The following is a 17,544-nucleotide window of genomic DNA, read 5'->3' as shown; positions in this document are numbered from 1 at the left end:
CATTACATTGTGCTGCACTCAGTTGAAAGACTGCTAACTGTAGCCACAAATTCTTTTAATTTCCACAATAGCTAAATATGTTCTATTTATTTTAGAATCTATCTAACTGGTCGAAGGGAATTGCATCAGGAGGCAGCTATATTTGGAACAGTAAGTCTTCCCTTTAGATTCCCAACATACTTCTCAGTTATTTAGCTTCATATAAATTTAGCTAGAGAACTATTCCAACCCTGCGATTTTTGTTCTGGTGTAACAAGTCTCATGACTTACAGCAAAAAGGTTAAAAATGGAGATTAGAACTCAATTGGTCCAATGTTAAGGTAAGTTTGGAGCACCTTTACACTATATTAATATGCAGTCTATTAGCATTGAAATTACCTCATGACACGTTCCAGAGGGGAGAGAGAAAATAAATAAGGGAACAAAACACCTAGCCAAAATAGATAGCTCAAAGAGAAGATGCAAGCTTACGCAAAAAGATATGACTTTTAAGAAGGTAGAGCTTTAAGTGAAGAGGTAAAGGTTTTTTATTTGCAAGGTTCCAAAGATTTCCAAAGGAATATGGCACCAATGGTGTCAGAGGGAAATAGGATGATTCGAGTACACCATTGGCTTATTGGCATAGCCGGATTGAATAAGACACATCAAATGAGAGTCCACTGGAGGCTCTGGGATCATTGTTCTGTACTATGTAGTACACATATTTCCCTCACAGAGAGGCCTTGAATGAGCAATGGGCAACATCAAGATAAAAAGATAGGTCAACCTGCAGGAAACATCTGTGCCACTCTTGCGGAGACCTTCTCTATATTGCTGCACTGGCAGTCCTGCCCGTGCTTTGGACGCTGCACTGGCAGTCCTGCCCGCGCTTTGGACGCTGCACTGGCAGTCCTGCCCGCGCTTTGGACGCTGCACTGGCAGTCCTGCCCGCGCTTTGGACGCTGCACTGGCAGTCCTGCCCGCGCTTTGGACGCTGCACTGGCAGTCCTGCCCGCGCTTTGGACGCTGCACTGGCAGTCCTGCCCGCGCTTTGGACGCTGCACTGGCAGTCCTGTCTGCGCTTTGGACGCTGCACTGGCAGTCCTGTCTGCGCTTTGGACGCTGCACTGGCAGTCCTGTCTGCATCTTGTCCCTTCCACCATTATCATATGAATAACCTAAGCACTTCTCCATATGCAATTCACCAAGCTCCATTTAAAGTGCTTACAAACCTTAGCAAGAACAATTTTAATTAGAAACTAAAAGGTGTAGCCAAATTGTTTCTTAGAGCCACATTTCCCCTAGGTGTCAGTATATGGAGTATGTACACTTAACTCTATTCTTATGCTTCTTTTAGCTGCTAGCTCAGGGGAAAGAGTGCGTGGAAGCGGCTAGTTGCAATAGTAGCATCCTGGCACTGGGACTGCCCTGGATTCCAATCAGATAGACCTACTGCAGACTGTGATCCTTCTGCTAAATAGGCAACCAGCCCATTTCTTTCTTCTACACATGTAGGCCAAGAGGGCTAGGGGCCAAGTTGGGAGAAAGCATCGTCTCCTTTTCCTATTCCTGCAATGCCGCTGGTATTGGATTCTAGCTCAATGTGACTCTGATCTTGAAAAATGAGATGGTGGTGAAGCAAGCCAACAAACCCTTGGTATATCAGAAAAGACAGCCATCTCCATTCTGGCAACCAGGCTTCTATGATGAAATCAAATACAGAAATTACTCAGTAGATCAGGCAACATTAATGGAGAAAGAAAGTTACCGTTTCAGGTCAATGGTGTTTTGAAGTCACATACCTGAAACGTTAACTCTGTTTCACTCCTGCTACTTCCAGCATTTTCTGATTTTTATTTCAGATTTTGAACATCTGCCAGAAGTCTTTAGTATTGAAGAAGTTTAGATTCCATCAGTGTGTACCATCTACGAAATGCACTGCAGAAACTCACCAAGGTTCCTTAGGCAGCACCTTCCAAACCCACGACCACTGCCATCTAGAAGAACAAGGGTAGCAGGTACTTGGGAACACCACCGCCTGCAAGGTTCCCCTCTAAGCCACTCACCATCCTGACTAGGAAATATTTCGCTGTTCCTTCACTGTCACTAGGTCAAAATCCTGGAACTTCCTCCCTAACAGCACTGTGGGTGTACCTACACCACATGGACTGCAGCGGTTCAAGAAGGCAGCTCACCACCATCTTCTCACGGGGAATTAGGCATGGACAATGAATGCTGCCTAGCCAGTGTCATGCACATCCCGTAAATTAATAAAAAAGCCACAGGTTCCATTGTGGTCTGTAGCGATGTAAATTAATTTTCCATTGCTCTTCAAGGCCGGCTTGTCAGCTCCTCCAGCTGAGCTAACACCTGTAGCACACTGGCCAATGCGCGCACCTATATCCTGCTCTAGCTCCTTGGTTTGGATATCTCAGAGTTACTGTCTGAGATGTATAGAATGAGAACTTGTGTGAAGTGCTGGAAGGGCTAGACTTACTGCAGACTTTGTGACCTTTTCTAGGTACACATGAAGGAAGAAAGTGGGAGAGGAATTATAGTTCCTGATGAGCAGTATTCACATGTTGCTTACAGCTGAAGAAAGTGACTTGAAAGTTATGAGTTTGGTAAGAGCTAATGACTACAACATTATGATGAGATGGAAACAAAACAGAAAACAATCATGCACCTTCATCAGGCACATTCCCTCCTGGTCTCTGATGTATTCTATGGTATCACTCCCCAGGATACAGTATAAGCAAAAAGATAAAAGCAAAATACTGCAAATGCTGAAAATCTGAAACAAAAACAAAAATAGCTGGAAAGACTCAGCAGGTCTGACAGCATCGGCAGAGAGGAATACAGTTAACTTTTCAAGCCCATATGACTCTTCATCAGAACTTCAGTGCTTAAGTATAAGCACTTCTGCCTCATAGGAAATCTGAGATTGGTTGGCCATCCTCTGTCATAGCTCTTTAGTAGTACTGGTTGTTGGATTTTTAAAAAGACGCACTAAATGAGAGCTATCTTTTGTTATCATGACATTCAGTGACATTCATGAGTCAACACAAAGCCTGTAATGGGTGTGACGAAAGGGATGTGCAACAATTATATTCTGTGCAAGCTGTGGGGTCAATACATCAAGTTATGATTGAGGTAAAAGCTGAGGGCATCAAGGCTGTCTTCACTGGCAATTTAAAACACTTTTAATACAATGTGAAGCCAGCAAAGGCAAGTTAGTTCAGTTGGCTAGATTGTAGTGTAGAATAGCATCAACAGCACAGGTTCAAGCCCTGTAACGGCTGATGAAGTTCTTGGTGCCTGCCTCCTCACCTTGCCCCCACAGTGATATCCTGACATTCAGCAACCCTTTAGACAAAGGGGATGTGGCTTGAAGAGAGAGAAAGACATGGAACTTATAGCAAATGACAGAGTTGCTTAGTACAGTGTATTTATGGAAAGTGCACCTGGTTTCTTTTGCCTTGCCTGGCTTGATAAGGGCATTAAATTTCTAGCTGCCGCAGTCTGAACATGTATGAAGTGGATCAGCTGGCAGTCACTGTCCTAGCCATTTACTTCCACTTCCCAGACAGTTCCCCTTGGGGTCTTGCCAGTGTCAAAGATGGTCTCCATCCTCTACCCAAATTCTTGGAAAAGCACTTCTGTCGGTTGCATGTGAACCCAGAAATTCTAACACCCTCCTACACACCGGTCAGACATCCTTTTCCTCTTACAAAAACAGAATTACCTGGAAAAACTCAGCAGGTCTGGCAGCATCGGCGGAGAAGAAAGGAGTTGACGTTTCGAGTCCTAAGGGTCATGAGAACTCGAAACGTCAACTCCTTTCTTCTCCGCCGATGCTGCCAGACCTGCTGAGTTTTTCCAGGTAATTCTGTTTTTGTTTTGGATTTCCAGCATCCGCAGTTTTTTGTTTTTATCCTTTTCCTCTTAGCTTTTGTTGGCTGCAGCAAATGGTCTTTGAAGTTGCTGAAGACAAAAAAGTTTTGCAGCAACTCACTATTTTAAAACCCCAAGGGAGGTGGTGTCAATCTTTAGATGACTTATGCTGATTATAATGAGGCTAACTATAGAAATTATGCTGGGTTAGCAACCCAGGTGTCAGACCACCTTCTGTCCCACCTCCAACAGGGCTCAGAAAACCCAGACTCTGTGATCATTACACATTAACATCTCTTTTCAAAACAAAAGAATCTTGGGGTTTTTTTTTTGTACTTATTATTTCCAGAGGTGGACTAAACTCAGATAGAATCTTAGTCAAAAAGAATGGATCTGGCTTGACAACTGTTCTATTTTCATGTCAAACAAGGGAGCTCAATCAGCATGTAATATGAGCAAGCAATCTGACAAGTTCAATTTTAGGTCTAAATAGCTTGGCAATAAGTTTGTTCAAAAGTAAGAATGAAATCCTACAAATTGGAAGATAGACATAAATTAATTTGGACAGCGTTAATTGTTTACCAACAGAACTTCCCATCAAGGGCAAATAACATTCTGAAATAGTAATATTAAAGAAAAATACTGTGGATGCTGGAGACCTGAAATAATAACAGAAGTGCTGGAAAAACTCGGTTCCAAAGAAGTTATATTGAGCTTGAAATATTAACTCTGCTTCTCTCTCCACAGATGCTGTCAGGCTGCTGAGTTTATTCAGCACTTTGTTTTTTTATTCTGAAGTAGTAGTTTGCTGGTTAATAGTCATCACAGTCTTGATATCAGTAACAAATAGGGGCATTGTTAAACCAGGGCTGCAGAAACCTATGCAGGGAATAAACTGATTATTACTGGAAGTATTTAAAGGTTTTTCCACATGAAATAAGAGCCAATATCAGAGAAGGACATTAATGTCTTCTTTGGGAAGTACGTGTACTATGTTTTCCATGCTGAGAGCAAGTACTGAGCACCAAGCTGAGAGTAAGTGCTTTTTAGATATATTATAAGCTATTGTTCAACAATTAACATGGGCACACATACTTTGACAACTGTCCTGAAACTAGCACATTTTTTCCCTTTCTCCCAGGTTTGGAGCACGGGGTGTAGGTAGTTTTGGGGTGGTTACGATGAGTATTAGTTTATTTTAAATCCAATACTAACATTAGCTAAAGGAGATAGTTTGATGTTAAGTCAGTCACATTTCTCTGCTAATTAATTGTAAACCTTTCAGTTATGTATGTTCTGATTATGTAGTTTTAATGATGTAAAAGTCTAAAGAATTCATTGTAATAATTTCAGTTGCAAGTTTTATGCTGCGTGGTTCAGAACGAAAGGAGTCGTGAACTCTGATAGCTTCACATACCATGGAATCAGAAGACTAGGTGAAACTAACTCAAACCAGTCCTCACTAAATGAATAGGGGTCTTTACACTTCTCCATAAGTGTCTTTTATCATTGCAAGGACCGGACACTGATCACACAGTGTCTAAGCCAACCAGCAGGGCTCTGACATTAGGTGGTCTTGGGCCATCAGAAGGGATTAAAAAAAGAGCTCAGAGGGGCCCTGATCACACAGAAACAGAGTCCCAACTGATGGAAACCGTAGAATAAGGAAACAAAGAAGTTCGTGACATAGCAAAACCAAGAAGCCACTGAAGCAAAAGAAACCCGAGAGGGGTGCCAAGCGTGTTGAACTACACCCAAAGCTCAGACAGAAAGTAAAAGCCAGGCAAGTAGTCAAGTTGCCACCTTGGCTGATTAAGCATAACTCGTTTCTGAAAAAAAATGTCCCAATTTGCTACATCAAAATATTTCCCCGTTGCCCTTATGGGTTTTAGTCTCGTCGAACTAAAGCTTGAGTGATCCAAAAATCTCACAGGGGAGACAGTATCCACTCAGCTACCTCCATCCGGGTTCTGATGCTCCTTTTGATTGGAAGAGGGGCCGTCACCTCCAAAAACGTCCAGCCTTCTTTGCAAGGTCTTCAAAGCTGCTTCAATGAATGGAGGATTTCTTACCTATGCCCTAGCTCCAGCCATCTACAATAGGACAGTGTTAAGGACATCTAGATGCTCTTCCCAAGTTGCTGGTGTTGGATAACCCAAGCTGTGACCCTGGTGCTCTCCCAGCCTGTTATGCCTGGCCCAGAAACACTATGGGCAGAATTTTGCCCTCGGTTGGCGGGCGGGCAGACGAACGCTGCTGCTGAAATGGGGCCCACCGCTATTTTGAATGGACGGGCCAATTAAGGCTACACGCTTCCTGTTTACGATTAACAGAGAAATGTGACTGACATAACATCAAACTATCTCCTTTAGCTAACGTTAGTATCAGATTTAAAATAAACTAATACTCATCATAACCACCCCAAAACTACCTACACCCCGTGCTCCAAACCTGGGAGAAAGGGAAGAAATGTGCTGGTCTCAGGACAGTTGTCAAAGTATGCGTGCCCATATTAATTGTTGAACAATAGCTTATAATATATCTAAAAAGCACAAAAGAGCACATATCTCCTTGAGACTAAGTGCTGTCTCAGGGAGATTACTGACAGTGTCAAAAACATTAAAAACATAAAAATTATTAACATGCCCCCCCGCATGTTAATAAAAAGGACATAAACTTTATTAGAGTTTTTAAAAACGGACATGAAATCTTATCCTGCCAGTGGATGTGATTTCATGTATTATCAGAAGCCCGCTGGGGCTCCTGGCCTGCCCACCAGCATTAAAGTAGGACAGGCAGGGCTTTTAATTATCTTAATGACCCTGTCAATGGCCTCAATTGGCCATTGATAGGTCAGCAGGCAGACAGCTGATTTCACTGTCCGCCTGCCTTCTAAAAATTTAAAGGGACCGGGATGACGTTGGGGGTTTTTTCCCAACATCATCCCGCGTCATTTTCCCGTCGGCAAGCGGGCCCCCGCCCCCAAATCGCCAACGGGAAAATTCTGCCTATACATTTATATTAATGAGCTGACTCTACAACATAGAATCCAAGAGCAGTGGAATCAGTGTGCATCCTTTACAAGATGCACTACAGCAACTCACCAAGGCTCCATCGACAGCACCTTGCAAGCCAACAATCTCTACTGCCTAGGAGGACAAGGCACACACCAGACTGACTTGGAAGTATAGTGACTCCTTCACTGTCGCTGGGTCAAAATCCTGGAACTCCCTCCCTAACAGCACTGTGGGTTACCTACACCACATGGGCTGCAGCAGTTCAAGATGACGGCTATCACCACCTTCTCAAGGGAAATTATGGATCAGCAATAAATGCTGGCCTAGCCAGCGACGCCAACATTCTGCAAAAAAATAAATAAGAGGCTCCATGAGACTGTAATTAACCTTGTCCGTTACATTAACAGAATGCTTGGATTTGTTCAGGTGGCATTCCTGCTCGCCTGAAAGGAAGTAGCTTACTTGCTTTTTTCAAAAAAATAAGACTGCCCTAGTTAATATTTATCCCTCAACCAACATCGTTAACACAGTTCAACTGGTCATTATTACATTGCAATTGGTGTGCACCAACTGACTGCCATGTTTCCTTATGTCACAACAGTTACTATTCAAAAAAACATAATTGCTACAGAGGGCTTCAGGATGTCCTGAGGTTGGGGAAGGCATTATACAAATGCAAGTTGTTCTTCTTCATACACAGCAGTAGCAACCAACTGTTTGCCTTATAAAGTCAGCAACGCGTGGCTCCGGAGCCACAAGCATTTCTTTAACATCTCCCTTGCAGGTCCCAACCTTTTCCAGTTGAATTACATTATGAAAAATGCCTTCAAAAAGTTAAGTCAAGAAAAGTGAAAGCCATCCCATGTTTTGATTGTGGGCATAGAAGGCTGATCATTAAGTTGCACTTTACAGTTTCAAACTATTATTTTGATGAAAAGCATCATTCTACTCTAAACAAACCTGCTCGAGTGAAATAGCTACTTCATGATTATAGATAATCCCTTTGATTCAAAGAACAGGTTCTATGGTTGTGACCATTGTTTCTGATATAGCTGAGACAATAAATTATGAATGTTCCAATAGAAGCTTTTTTTAAAATCAAGTGGAAACATGTTATTTTTTCCATCAAATTAATATAGTTCAGTACTTGTACTTTACTTAGCTATGCAAATTATGCCTTCTGCCAGAGAGGCTTGGCCATTTGCCAAGTATTTGGTTTAGAAATGTTGAACTTTCCTCTTGCGGCTCTAAAGAATTTTTATTTAACACAATGTTTTTTAAAAAGGCTCTTCAGGATGTTGCCCCCTGTCCTAGGATAAAAATAGCAGAGGAAAGAGCCATGTCAATCTTTATGTCCAAAGGGGGTTTATTTTTATACAGTCACTGAATTCCAGATGATCAGGCTACTGCCCTGGGGCCAATTTCAGAGTTTAAAACAGGCTTCATACTTCAGGAAATCAGTGCACATGTAAACAGCATAAATATCAGGTGCAGGAAAGGTTCCATAACATTCACCGCAGGTTCTATAGCTGTGTCAGCAATGTCAGCTACAATACAATGTATTACTCTCAGCCTTGGGCAACTGCTTCTGAAAATGTGAGAGCAACAATATACATCTCAGTAGCAGTCAATGAGAATAATGTTCAAGCAGGCACTGGCATCAGGGAATCAACCACTATCAGAACCTGATGCAAAATCACAAGCAGTGCCACCATACAGTGCAAAGTCAATATGCCAAACCAAGGGTAGCCCCAGGTCACAGGATCAAAGTGTGCACATTTTTTCCAACAAGTTTCACTTCCTACCCAGAGAATCTTTTATTTTCTATAGTCATTGTAAGGGTCATTTCCTCCCTAAGTGTTGCTGCTGCCTGTGAATTTGCATGCTAGACTTGGCAGCACATGCTAGATTTGCATGATGCAAAACCACTGATTAAAACCACCAGTATTTTTCAGAAAATTACCTGCAGTGTCTTTAGAAGATAAAAACTTCACAGGATGGGAAATTAAATCTGCCTAAACATTTTTAGAATTGGACAATTTAATGATTAACCACATATTATAATGCCAAAAACTAGGTGTCAGAAGATAAAACTTGTTTTTCTTGCATATACAGAAACCAGTCAAGACTGCTGCAGATGAAAGGACTAGATTATGGCTCACAATAAGATCTTGCAATAGAACAGGGTAGAGAAAGGAAAGATGGAACAAAATAAGCCCATTACAGTCAGACCTTTCATAGGTAATATGTCACTCCCCTGAAATTCTTCCTGATCTCCACTGGTAATCGAGGGATGCGCTGGATTGTCAATGCACCCCAATTTTTCAATTATTGAATCCGAACTGGCCACAACTGCTTAAAAACCATGGTGTTCCACCATTAGGAATTCCTCACTGATCAGCAAGATGCTGTCACTTGTAGCATGTGGTCGTCTCTTGCTGGACAGCAAGGGGCAGGGGATCCCAACCAATGGATTTAGCGCCTGAGGCAGGATCTCTTGCTTGTAAGTTCAGATATCTCTATCTATATATACTTAACCCAAAGAATTCAGTCTTTTCCTAAAGGTGTAACAGATGCTGTTCTACTATAATATATATTTTATAGCCTTGATGCATAGTTTATTGCTACAGTTCAAGTTAAACAGACATTAAATTGACATCTTAAAAAGCTGGATGATGTCCCCTCCTGATGCTTTCTGTTCTAATGAGATGAACTTCAGCCTAATGAATCCCACTCCATAAATCATGATGCTTGTAGCTTCCTACAAAATCCTCCCCAATACATGGCCATGGATGGATTTCAAAACAAATGTGAAAATTTTAAAACAGAGACATTGCTGCTGGACCAGGGGTGAAGATAAATCAGACAGCATAGGGATGATGAGTAGACAGGACCTGGTGCGATTTAGGAAATAGGCTCAGGCCAGTGGATGTTTGTGAAAAAAAAATATGCAACCAAGTGCTCAGTTAGCCTAATCAATAATAACTTCATAAACTCAGGAAACTTTTAGTGAATTGTGTTGTCAAATCCAAATGTACTACACTTGGTTTAATTATGGTCATTTCTCCTGATCCAACAAGTAAATGAAAAGCTAGGTCACATTCGTTAACCTAGCCACATAATCAGTTCAGTTCAAACACCTTTGTTCTGTCATTTATTCATAGCTTAGCTTCATTAGTAAATGTTATAACATCACAAATAATATTTTCCCCTAGTTACCAGAACAGAAAGCTACAACACTCACAGAATTACCTGGAAAAACTCGGCAGGTCTGGCAGCATCGGCGGAGAAGAAGAGTTGACGTTTCGAGACTTCATGACCCTGCCACAGAACTGTGGAAGGGTCACAAAGACTCAAAACTTCAACTCTTTTCTTCTCCACTGATGCTGCCAGACCTGAGTTTTTCCAAGTAATTGTTTTTGTTTTGGATTTCCAGCATCCGCAGTTTTTTGTTTTTATAGCTACAACACTCTCCTAGTCACAGGCCCTACCCAGAGCTTTTAGCATTTATCAATAATTTCCAGTTCCCTGCTGCCTAGATTAGTCACTTCAGTTTCCTGGCCTCCTTATAAGTTTAGTATTGAGTCTTTACAACGTTTTGAGAAAGTGGATTTTCCTATCCATGCTCTCCCGACATTAAAATTTGGAGCATTGTGCAGTTGTTAATAAAGCATTTAGGAAGCCACAGTTCCTCAGCATGGACTACTGGCCAACATTTGTTTAAACAAATAACACAACATTCTTACTGAAGACCACATACCAATTTGGTAGCTCTAGTACAAAAGTACACTAGCATAATAGAGATTACTTCAGGTAACAGCAGCACAAATGTCAATTCACTTTAAGACAGTACCACTATTAGCAAATAAAATAAGATCATTGGCATTGCTAACTATTTCTTTATAAGCTTTTAATCTTTGTCCCATATTTCTCGATTCCATGTAGTCTGTGAAAGGGGAAAATCAAACTACTCACATGTGCCTGAGAGCCACACACTTAACTGCTTTAAAGCTACCTGGCACAATGTTCCTTATTGATAATGAGTGTGCGAACACTCAATATCTGCTTGACATCTTTCCACAATGCATGGCTAAGAGCTGGAAGTAACCAAAGGGGAGTGGCAGTCAAATATAGATGCAAACCATATCTCATCTCTCCAAGACACTGCTTATTGGCAGTGTGCAAAAAAATATGTACCACAACACAAATGTCCAAACTTAGAGGCCTTAAAGTAACTGCAAATTGTTCTCAACAGTATCCACTCAGTCTTCCTCGGTGTCCCATTATAACTCAGTGCAAGCCGTTGAGTTTCTTAAAGTGCACACAAATTAGCAAAGCAATTCTACCAAGTCACACAAGCCCCAACTGACTACTTAAATCTTTCTGATCTGAAAATAGAAGCCCCTTGATAGATCAATTGTGACAGATTATTGCTTGTGGTAACAAATGCAGCAATGTTACATAGGTTCTCTCTTACAAAAAAGGATCTACTATATCTCCGTGGTTAGACACAAGATGGGAGGTTAGGCTAGGTACAGCCACAAATGATCAAACATAGATTTTACGTTGATTACTGTGGTTGGGAATCCTTTGGGAGAAAGAAAAAAATATTGGAAAAGAATGCAACGCCCTGATACACAACAATCCAAATCACCATTTCCTGGCTTTGAATCGGAATTTCACTTTTCAAAGCACAGCCCAGTGTATCACAATGTTGGTTCTATATACTGCCAGGCTAGGGTCAGGTCCTAAGAACACATGATGATTGCAGTATTTCCCCTTTTCTCCCCCAAAACATTTTTTGTAACATTTTCCACACATCAGCATTTGGGAAGGTATTTGTGTTTATTATTCTTAAATTTAACTAATAAGGCTAAGGCGTGGCCAGCAATCTGAAACCTGGTCCCAGAGAGTAGCTTCCAATGGTCAGGTGGACAAGGTCAGAAGATATGGTTCCATCTTGGTTTTGCCTGTAGTGGGCTGCTAGGGCTCAGTCATCAAGTTTAAAATTCATTTGCTTTCTCTAGCTGCAAGCTAACTAAACAGTCACATCTGCAACATGGATGGATTACTTCCACCTATAGTCAATTGAAACTCAAAAGAGTTAGAACCTATAGTCAATTGAAGGCAAGCTGAGGCAGCAAAGGAGAGCCAAGGCCCATAATTGCAGGACACAGTCATGGTTGAAAACACAGAATATGGTAACTGCTGAATTAGTGCTTACTTGATGGGAAGATTGGGTTCTAATAGCCTCTAAATTGTAGGAATTAGTGAAGACCAAACTAGCAGTGATTATACACTTAGAACATGACACAATGAGTCTTGCCTTCTGACACAAGTGAGTTTACAGCTTAGAGAGGGAAATTCAAAGTAACGCTGACATCATATACTCCCTTTTTGATCAGAATTGAAAATACCCAGAGATAAGGAAATTACAATCAGCCAAGCAAAACACAATTTTACTTAATAAATTCTTTGATTTCATCCTGACACCAGGCTCATCATCTCCCCACTGCAGCATTGTAATTGCTTCTCAAATAAGTCCAGTGTCCTTGCCCTGACTCTACCCACTCCTCCTGCAAATCTGTTCCAGCTTCACAACTTCCTGACGTTTGTCCTAAAATTGCTTTTCATACTCTTGAACCAATGCATCGGTAGATGCAAAAGGTGCTGAACAGCTGTGGCTAGGTTGGTAACTCTCTCATCTCTGAGTCAGAAGATTGTCAATTCAAGCCCCACTCCAGGACTTGGAGCACAAAAATCAATGCAGTATGATGAGATGTCAAACCAAGGCCTCATCTGCTCTTTCATGTAGATATAAAAGATCCCGTAGCATTATTTCGGAGAAGAGCAGGGGAGAAATCCCTATGTTCTGGTCAATATTTATCCTTCAATCAACATTACAAAAACTGATTATCTCCTACATTACAATAGTCATTACACTTCAAATGTACTTCATTAGTGTAAAGCATTTTGGGATGTCCTGGAGTCACGAAAGGTGCTTTATAAATGCAAGTCTTTTGTTTTGGTCCAGGATTATCTTCTCTCTCCCCTAAAGGACTAAAAAATACCTCTCTCATACAATCTCCTCTGAGACATCTCTTTTTAGGTCAAAGCCTAAGTTTACCTCTTTGTGCCTCACAGCTCATCCTTCTGACAACTCTGGGGTCAAGCCTCATCACATTTACTGCTTTTAGGGTTAGGTGTTAAAAAAAATACAATCACCATCCACCATTCTTGAATGCTTGTTCCCATTATTTAGCTGAAACATATTATATCACCCACCAATCATTTCGCTGATACTTTCCCCTCTCTTCTATAAATCAAAGATTTATAAATCAGCTCAGTTCGTATCTTTCAATTTTGAAAAAAGGCACAAGCCCCAATCATCAACTGTCTGTTCTCACCACAAACTTGAACTGAGAGGAGCTTGAGTGGCTCTCCTGCCACTGAGCCAGAAGGCTCTGGGTTCAAATCCCACTCAAGGACTTGTTGGCCACAAAAGAGCACAGCCACAGGTGCAAGGAAGCCAGTGTGTATAAACGTCAGTCATCAGCCTAACTAAGTAGGGGAGGGTTAGCAGCAGGAAGGGCATCTGACTGTAAAACCACCTGTCAAATCTAAAAATGATGGCTGATATGAAGGTGATCAACCAGCAGTGTGTTGACCCTCATGTAACAAGGGAAAAGCCAAAAACCAACCAACCACAAGAACTAACTGATTCAGTGTGTTTCCAAATTTTTGTTTTTGTTGCACTGCACCAGATCTGATCTGACTTTATTTATATTGAGGCAGAAACTCAGACTGCACAATTCCTCAATTTGCCATTCCCTGCATACCCTTCAAGGGTGACCAGGTTGAACCAGGACTTCATAAAATCATCAACTTTCTATATTTGTGTTTTTGCAAACTTATTAACAAGTTACTTCTGTTACTGTTCTGATAATAATGGTTCCTGCAGATAACATCTACCCAAAGGAAATGTTTGTTGCAGACCTCTTCCTCTTTCAAGCGCTTGAAAGGGGAAGAGGTCTGCAACAAACATTTGTCAATCACTGCAGTAAGTTTTGGTCTGGCTATGTAGACATGCCAAAACGCTACAAAATGCACTCTCAAAATGTTAACTTTGTTTCTCTCTCCACAGATGCTGTTAGACAGGCTGAGTTTTTGCAGCATTTTCTGTTTCTGTTTCAAATTTTCAGCATCTACAGTATTTTGCCTTTATCTTACTCTTTTAATATAACTATTTAGGGAGACAACCAGCCTTGACAAACATCAGTGTTATGTAGCAGCACTCTTACGTCCAATTCCAAAGATCACAGGCTCAAACACATTAGGTTAAACACATCTAGAGTAAATCTTCAGTGCAGAACAAAAACAGAATTACCTGGAAAAACTCAGCAGGTCGGGCAGGATCGGCGGAGAAGAAAAGAGTTGACGTTTCGAGTCCTCATGACCCTTCAACAGAACTGAGTGAATATTAGGCGAGGGGTGAAATATAAGCTAGTTTAAGGTGTTTGGGGGGGGGGTGGGGAGAAGAGAAGTAGGGGGGGTGCTGGTGTGGTTGTAGGGACAAGCAAGCAGTGATAGGGGCAGATCATCAAAAGATGTCACAGACAGAAGAACAAAGAGGTGTTGAAGGTGATGATATTATCTAAACGAATGTGCTAATTAAGAATGGATGGCAGGACACTCAAGGTACAGCTCTAGTGGGGGTGGGGTGGAAAGGCAAAACAGGGCATAAAAGATATAGATTTAAAAATAACGGAAATAGGTTGGAAAAGAAAAATCTATATAAATTATTGGAAAAAACAAAAGGGGGAAGAAACGGAAAGGGGGTGGGGATGGAGATGGAGTTTAAGATCTAAAGTTGTTGAATTCAATATTCAGTCCGGAAGGCTGTAAAGTGCCTAGTCGGAAGATGAGGTGCTGTTCCTCCAGTTTACGTTGAGCTTCACTGGAACAATGCAGCAAGCCAAGGACAGACATGTAGGCAAGAGAGAGAGGTGGAGTGTTAAAATGGCAAGCAACAGGGAGGTTTGGGTCTTTCTTGCGGACAGACCGCAGGTGTTCTGCAAAGCGATCACCCAGTTTACGTTTGGTCTCTCCATCCCCACCCCCTTTCCGTTTCTTCCCGCTTCCTTTTGTTTTTTTCCAATAATTCATATAGATTTTTCTTTTCCCAACTATTTCCATTATTTTTAAATCTATATCTTTTATGCCCTGTTAGCCTTTCCACCCCACCCCCACTAGAGCTGTACCTTGAGTGTCCTGCCAACCATTCTTAATTAGCACATTCGTTTAGATAATATCACCACCTTCAACACCTCTTTGTTCTTCTGTCTGTGACATCTTTTGATTATCTGCTCCTATCACTGCTTGCTTGTCCCTACAGCCACACCTCCCCCCCCTCAACTCCTCTCCCCCCACCCACCTTAAACCAGCCTACATTTCACCCCTCTCCTAATATTCACTCAGTTCTGTTGAAGGGTCATGAGGACTCAAAACGTCAACTCTTTTCTTCTCCGCCGATGCTGCCAGACCTGCTGAGTTTTTCCAGGTAATTCTGTTTTTGTTTTGGATTTTCAGCATCCGCAGTCTTTTGTTTTTATCTTCAGTGAAGAACCTGCGTTGCCAAAAAGTGGTAGCTGTCAATTCTTAAGAAAGTACAGGAGTTGTCCTGGCCAATTTATATCCATCTAGGAACACCGCCAAGAGACATTAACTGGTTATTTATGTTATTGCTGTTTGTGAGATCTTGTTATACTCAAATTGGTAACCATGCTTGTCTGCTCAACAGTGAGAAACTTTGCGAAGTAACTAATTGGTTGGAACAAGCTGGGAGTGTGAAAGTTACCACAGAAACACATTAAATGCTGCATCTGGCAGTGCCTCAGTCAACAGTTTCAGCACAGACCAAAAACCTCGAAATAAAATGGTTGCAGGTGAATAAATAAAAAGGATGCGCCAGTAATAGAGGGGAAAGCAAACAAGTTACCAAGTGCGGTGGAGACTCCCCCGCTCCAGTACCTGAGTCTGTACAGAACCAGAGCCACTACAATCAGAAGCAGGAGGCCAATTCTCCGCACATGCTCCTTCCTCACTGCAATGATCTGCATGGACCGCGATCCTTTCTGTACCAGCAACTTTAACATTACAGCCAGCACCGGCCCCTCCTGCAGCGCCGGTCCCGGTCACAGTGCCTGTCTCTGTCTGTGTCCCTGTCCCAGACCCAATCCCTCTCTCTCTCTGCCTCAGTCGCCTCTTCTTCCAGGTCAGCGCAACCCCTCCGCCCCCACGCACGCGCACAACCTGTACATCCCATTGGCTGCCCACCTTTCATTCTCCGTTCCCATTGGCTGTTCTTCCCTTCATGTTTCTTTTCCATTGGCTGCCTTCCCCTTCATGCTCCTTTTCCATTGGCTGCCTTCCCCGGCATGCTCCTTTTCCATTGGCTGCCTTCCCCGGCATGCTCCTTTTCCATTGGCTGGCTTCCCCGGCATGCTCCTTTTCCATTGGCTGCCTTCCCCTTCATGCTCCTTTTCCATTGGCTGCCTTCCCCTTCATGCTCCTTTTCCATTGGCTGCCTTCCCCGGCATGCTCCCTAATTATTGATATAAAAACAAAAAAACTGCGGATGCTGGAAATCCAAAACAAAAACAGAATTACCTGGAAAAACTCAGCAGGTCTGGCAGCGTCGGCGGAGAAGAAAAGAGTTGACGTTTCGAGTCCTCATGACCCTTCGACAGAACTTGAGTTCGAGTCCAGGAAAGAGCTGAAATATAAGCTGGTTTAAGGTGTGTGTGTGGGGGGCGGAGAGACAGAGAGACAGAGAGGTGGAGGGGGTTGGTGTGGTTGTAGGGACAAACAAGCAGTGATAGAAGCAGATCATCAAAAGATGTCAACGACAATAGTACAATAGAACACATAGGTGTTAAAGTTGGTGATATTATCTAAACGAATGTGCTAATTAAGAATGGATGGTAGGGCACTCAAGGTATAGCTCTAGTGGGGGTGGAGGGAGCATAAAAGATTTTAAAATATTTAAAAATAATGGAAATAGGTGGGAAAAGAAAAACCTATATAATTTATTGGAAAAAAAAAGAAGGGGGAAACAGAAAGGGGGTGGGGATGGGGGAGGGAGCTCATGACCTAAAGTTGTTGAATTCAATATTCAGTCCGGAAGGCTGTAAAGTGCCTAGTCGGAAGATGAGGTGTTGTTCCTCCAGTTTGCGTTGGGCTTCACTGGAACAATGCAGCAAGCCAAGGACAGACATGTGGGCAAGAGAGCAGGGTGGAGTGTTAAAATGGCAAGCGACAGGGAGGTTTGGGTCATTCTTGCGGACAGACCGCAGGTGTTCTGCAAAGCGGTCGCCCAGTTTACGTTTGGTCTCTCCAATGTAGAGGAGACTGCATTGGGAGCAACGAATGCAGTAGACTAAGTTGGGGGAAATGCAAGTGAAATGCTGCTTCACTTGAAAGGAGTGTTTGGGTCCTTGGACGATGAGGAGAGAGGAAGTGAAGGGGCAGGTGTTACATCTTTTGCATGGGCATGGGGTGGTGCCATAGGAGGGGTTTGAGGAGTAGGGGGTGATGGAGGAGCAGACAAGGGTGTCCCGGAGGGAACGATCCCTACGGAATGCCGATAGGGGGT

At 42.4% G+C, this 17,544-nt stretch overlaps 1 protein-coding gene across 4 annotated transcripts in view; it reads right to left on the bottom strand.

The window, feature by feature from the left end:
* The window catches only part of LOC121269611 (beta-galactosidase-1-like protein 2), a 106,460-nt gene extending 90,271 nt beyond the window's left edge, over positions 1–16,189 (bottom strand). For 2 of the 4 annotated variants that reach the window (XM_041174321.1, XM_041174324.1), the window contains exon 1: positions 15,921–16,189. In XM_041174321.1, coding sequence (XP_041030255.1) covers positions 15,921–16,045 — 125 coding nt within the window. In that variant the 5' untranslated portion in view covers positions 16,046–16,189. The remainder of the gene's footprint in view (positions 1–15,920) is intronic. The other 2 variants (XM_041174322.1, XM_041174323.1) reach the window with 1 other exon arrangement.
* Between the last annotated feature and the right edge of the window lie 1,355 nt (positions 16,190–17,544).

This window comes from Carcharodon carcharias, chromosome 25 (genome assembly GCF_017639515.1).
Source record: "Carcharodon carcharias isolate sCarCar2 chromosome 25, sCarCar2.pri, whole genome shotgun sequence".
In the NCBI taxonomy this organism is placed as follows: Eukaryota; Metazoa; Chordata; class Chondrichthyes; order Lamniformes; family Lamnidae; genus Carcharodon; species Carcharodon carcharias.
Note: the sequence above shows the minus strand (reverse complement) of the source record. Positions and strands in the feature narration are given on the sequence as shown.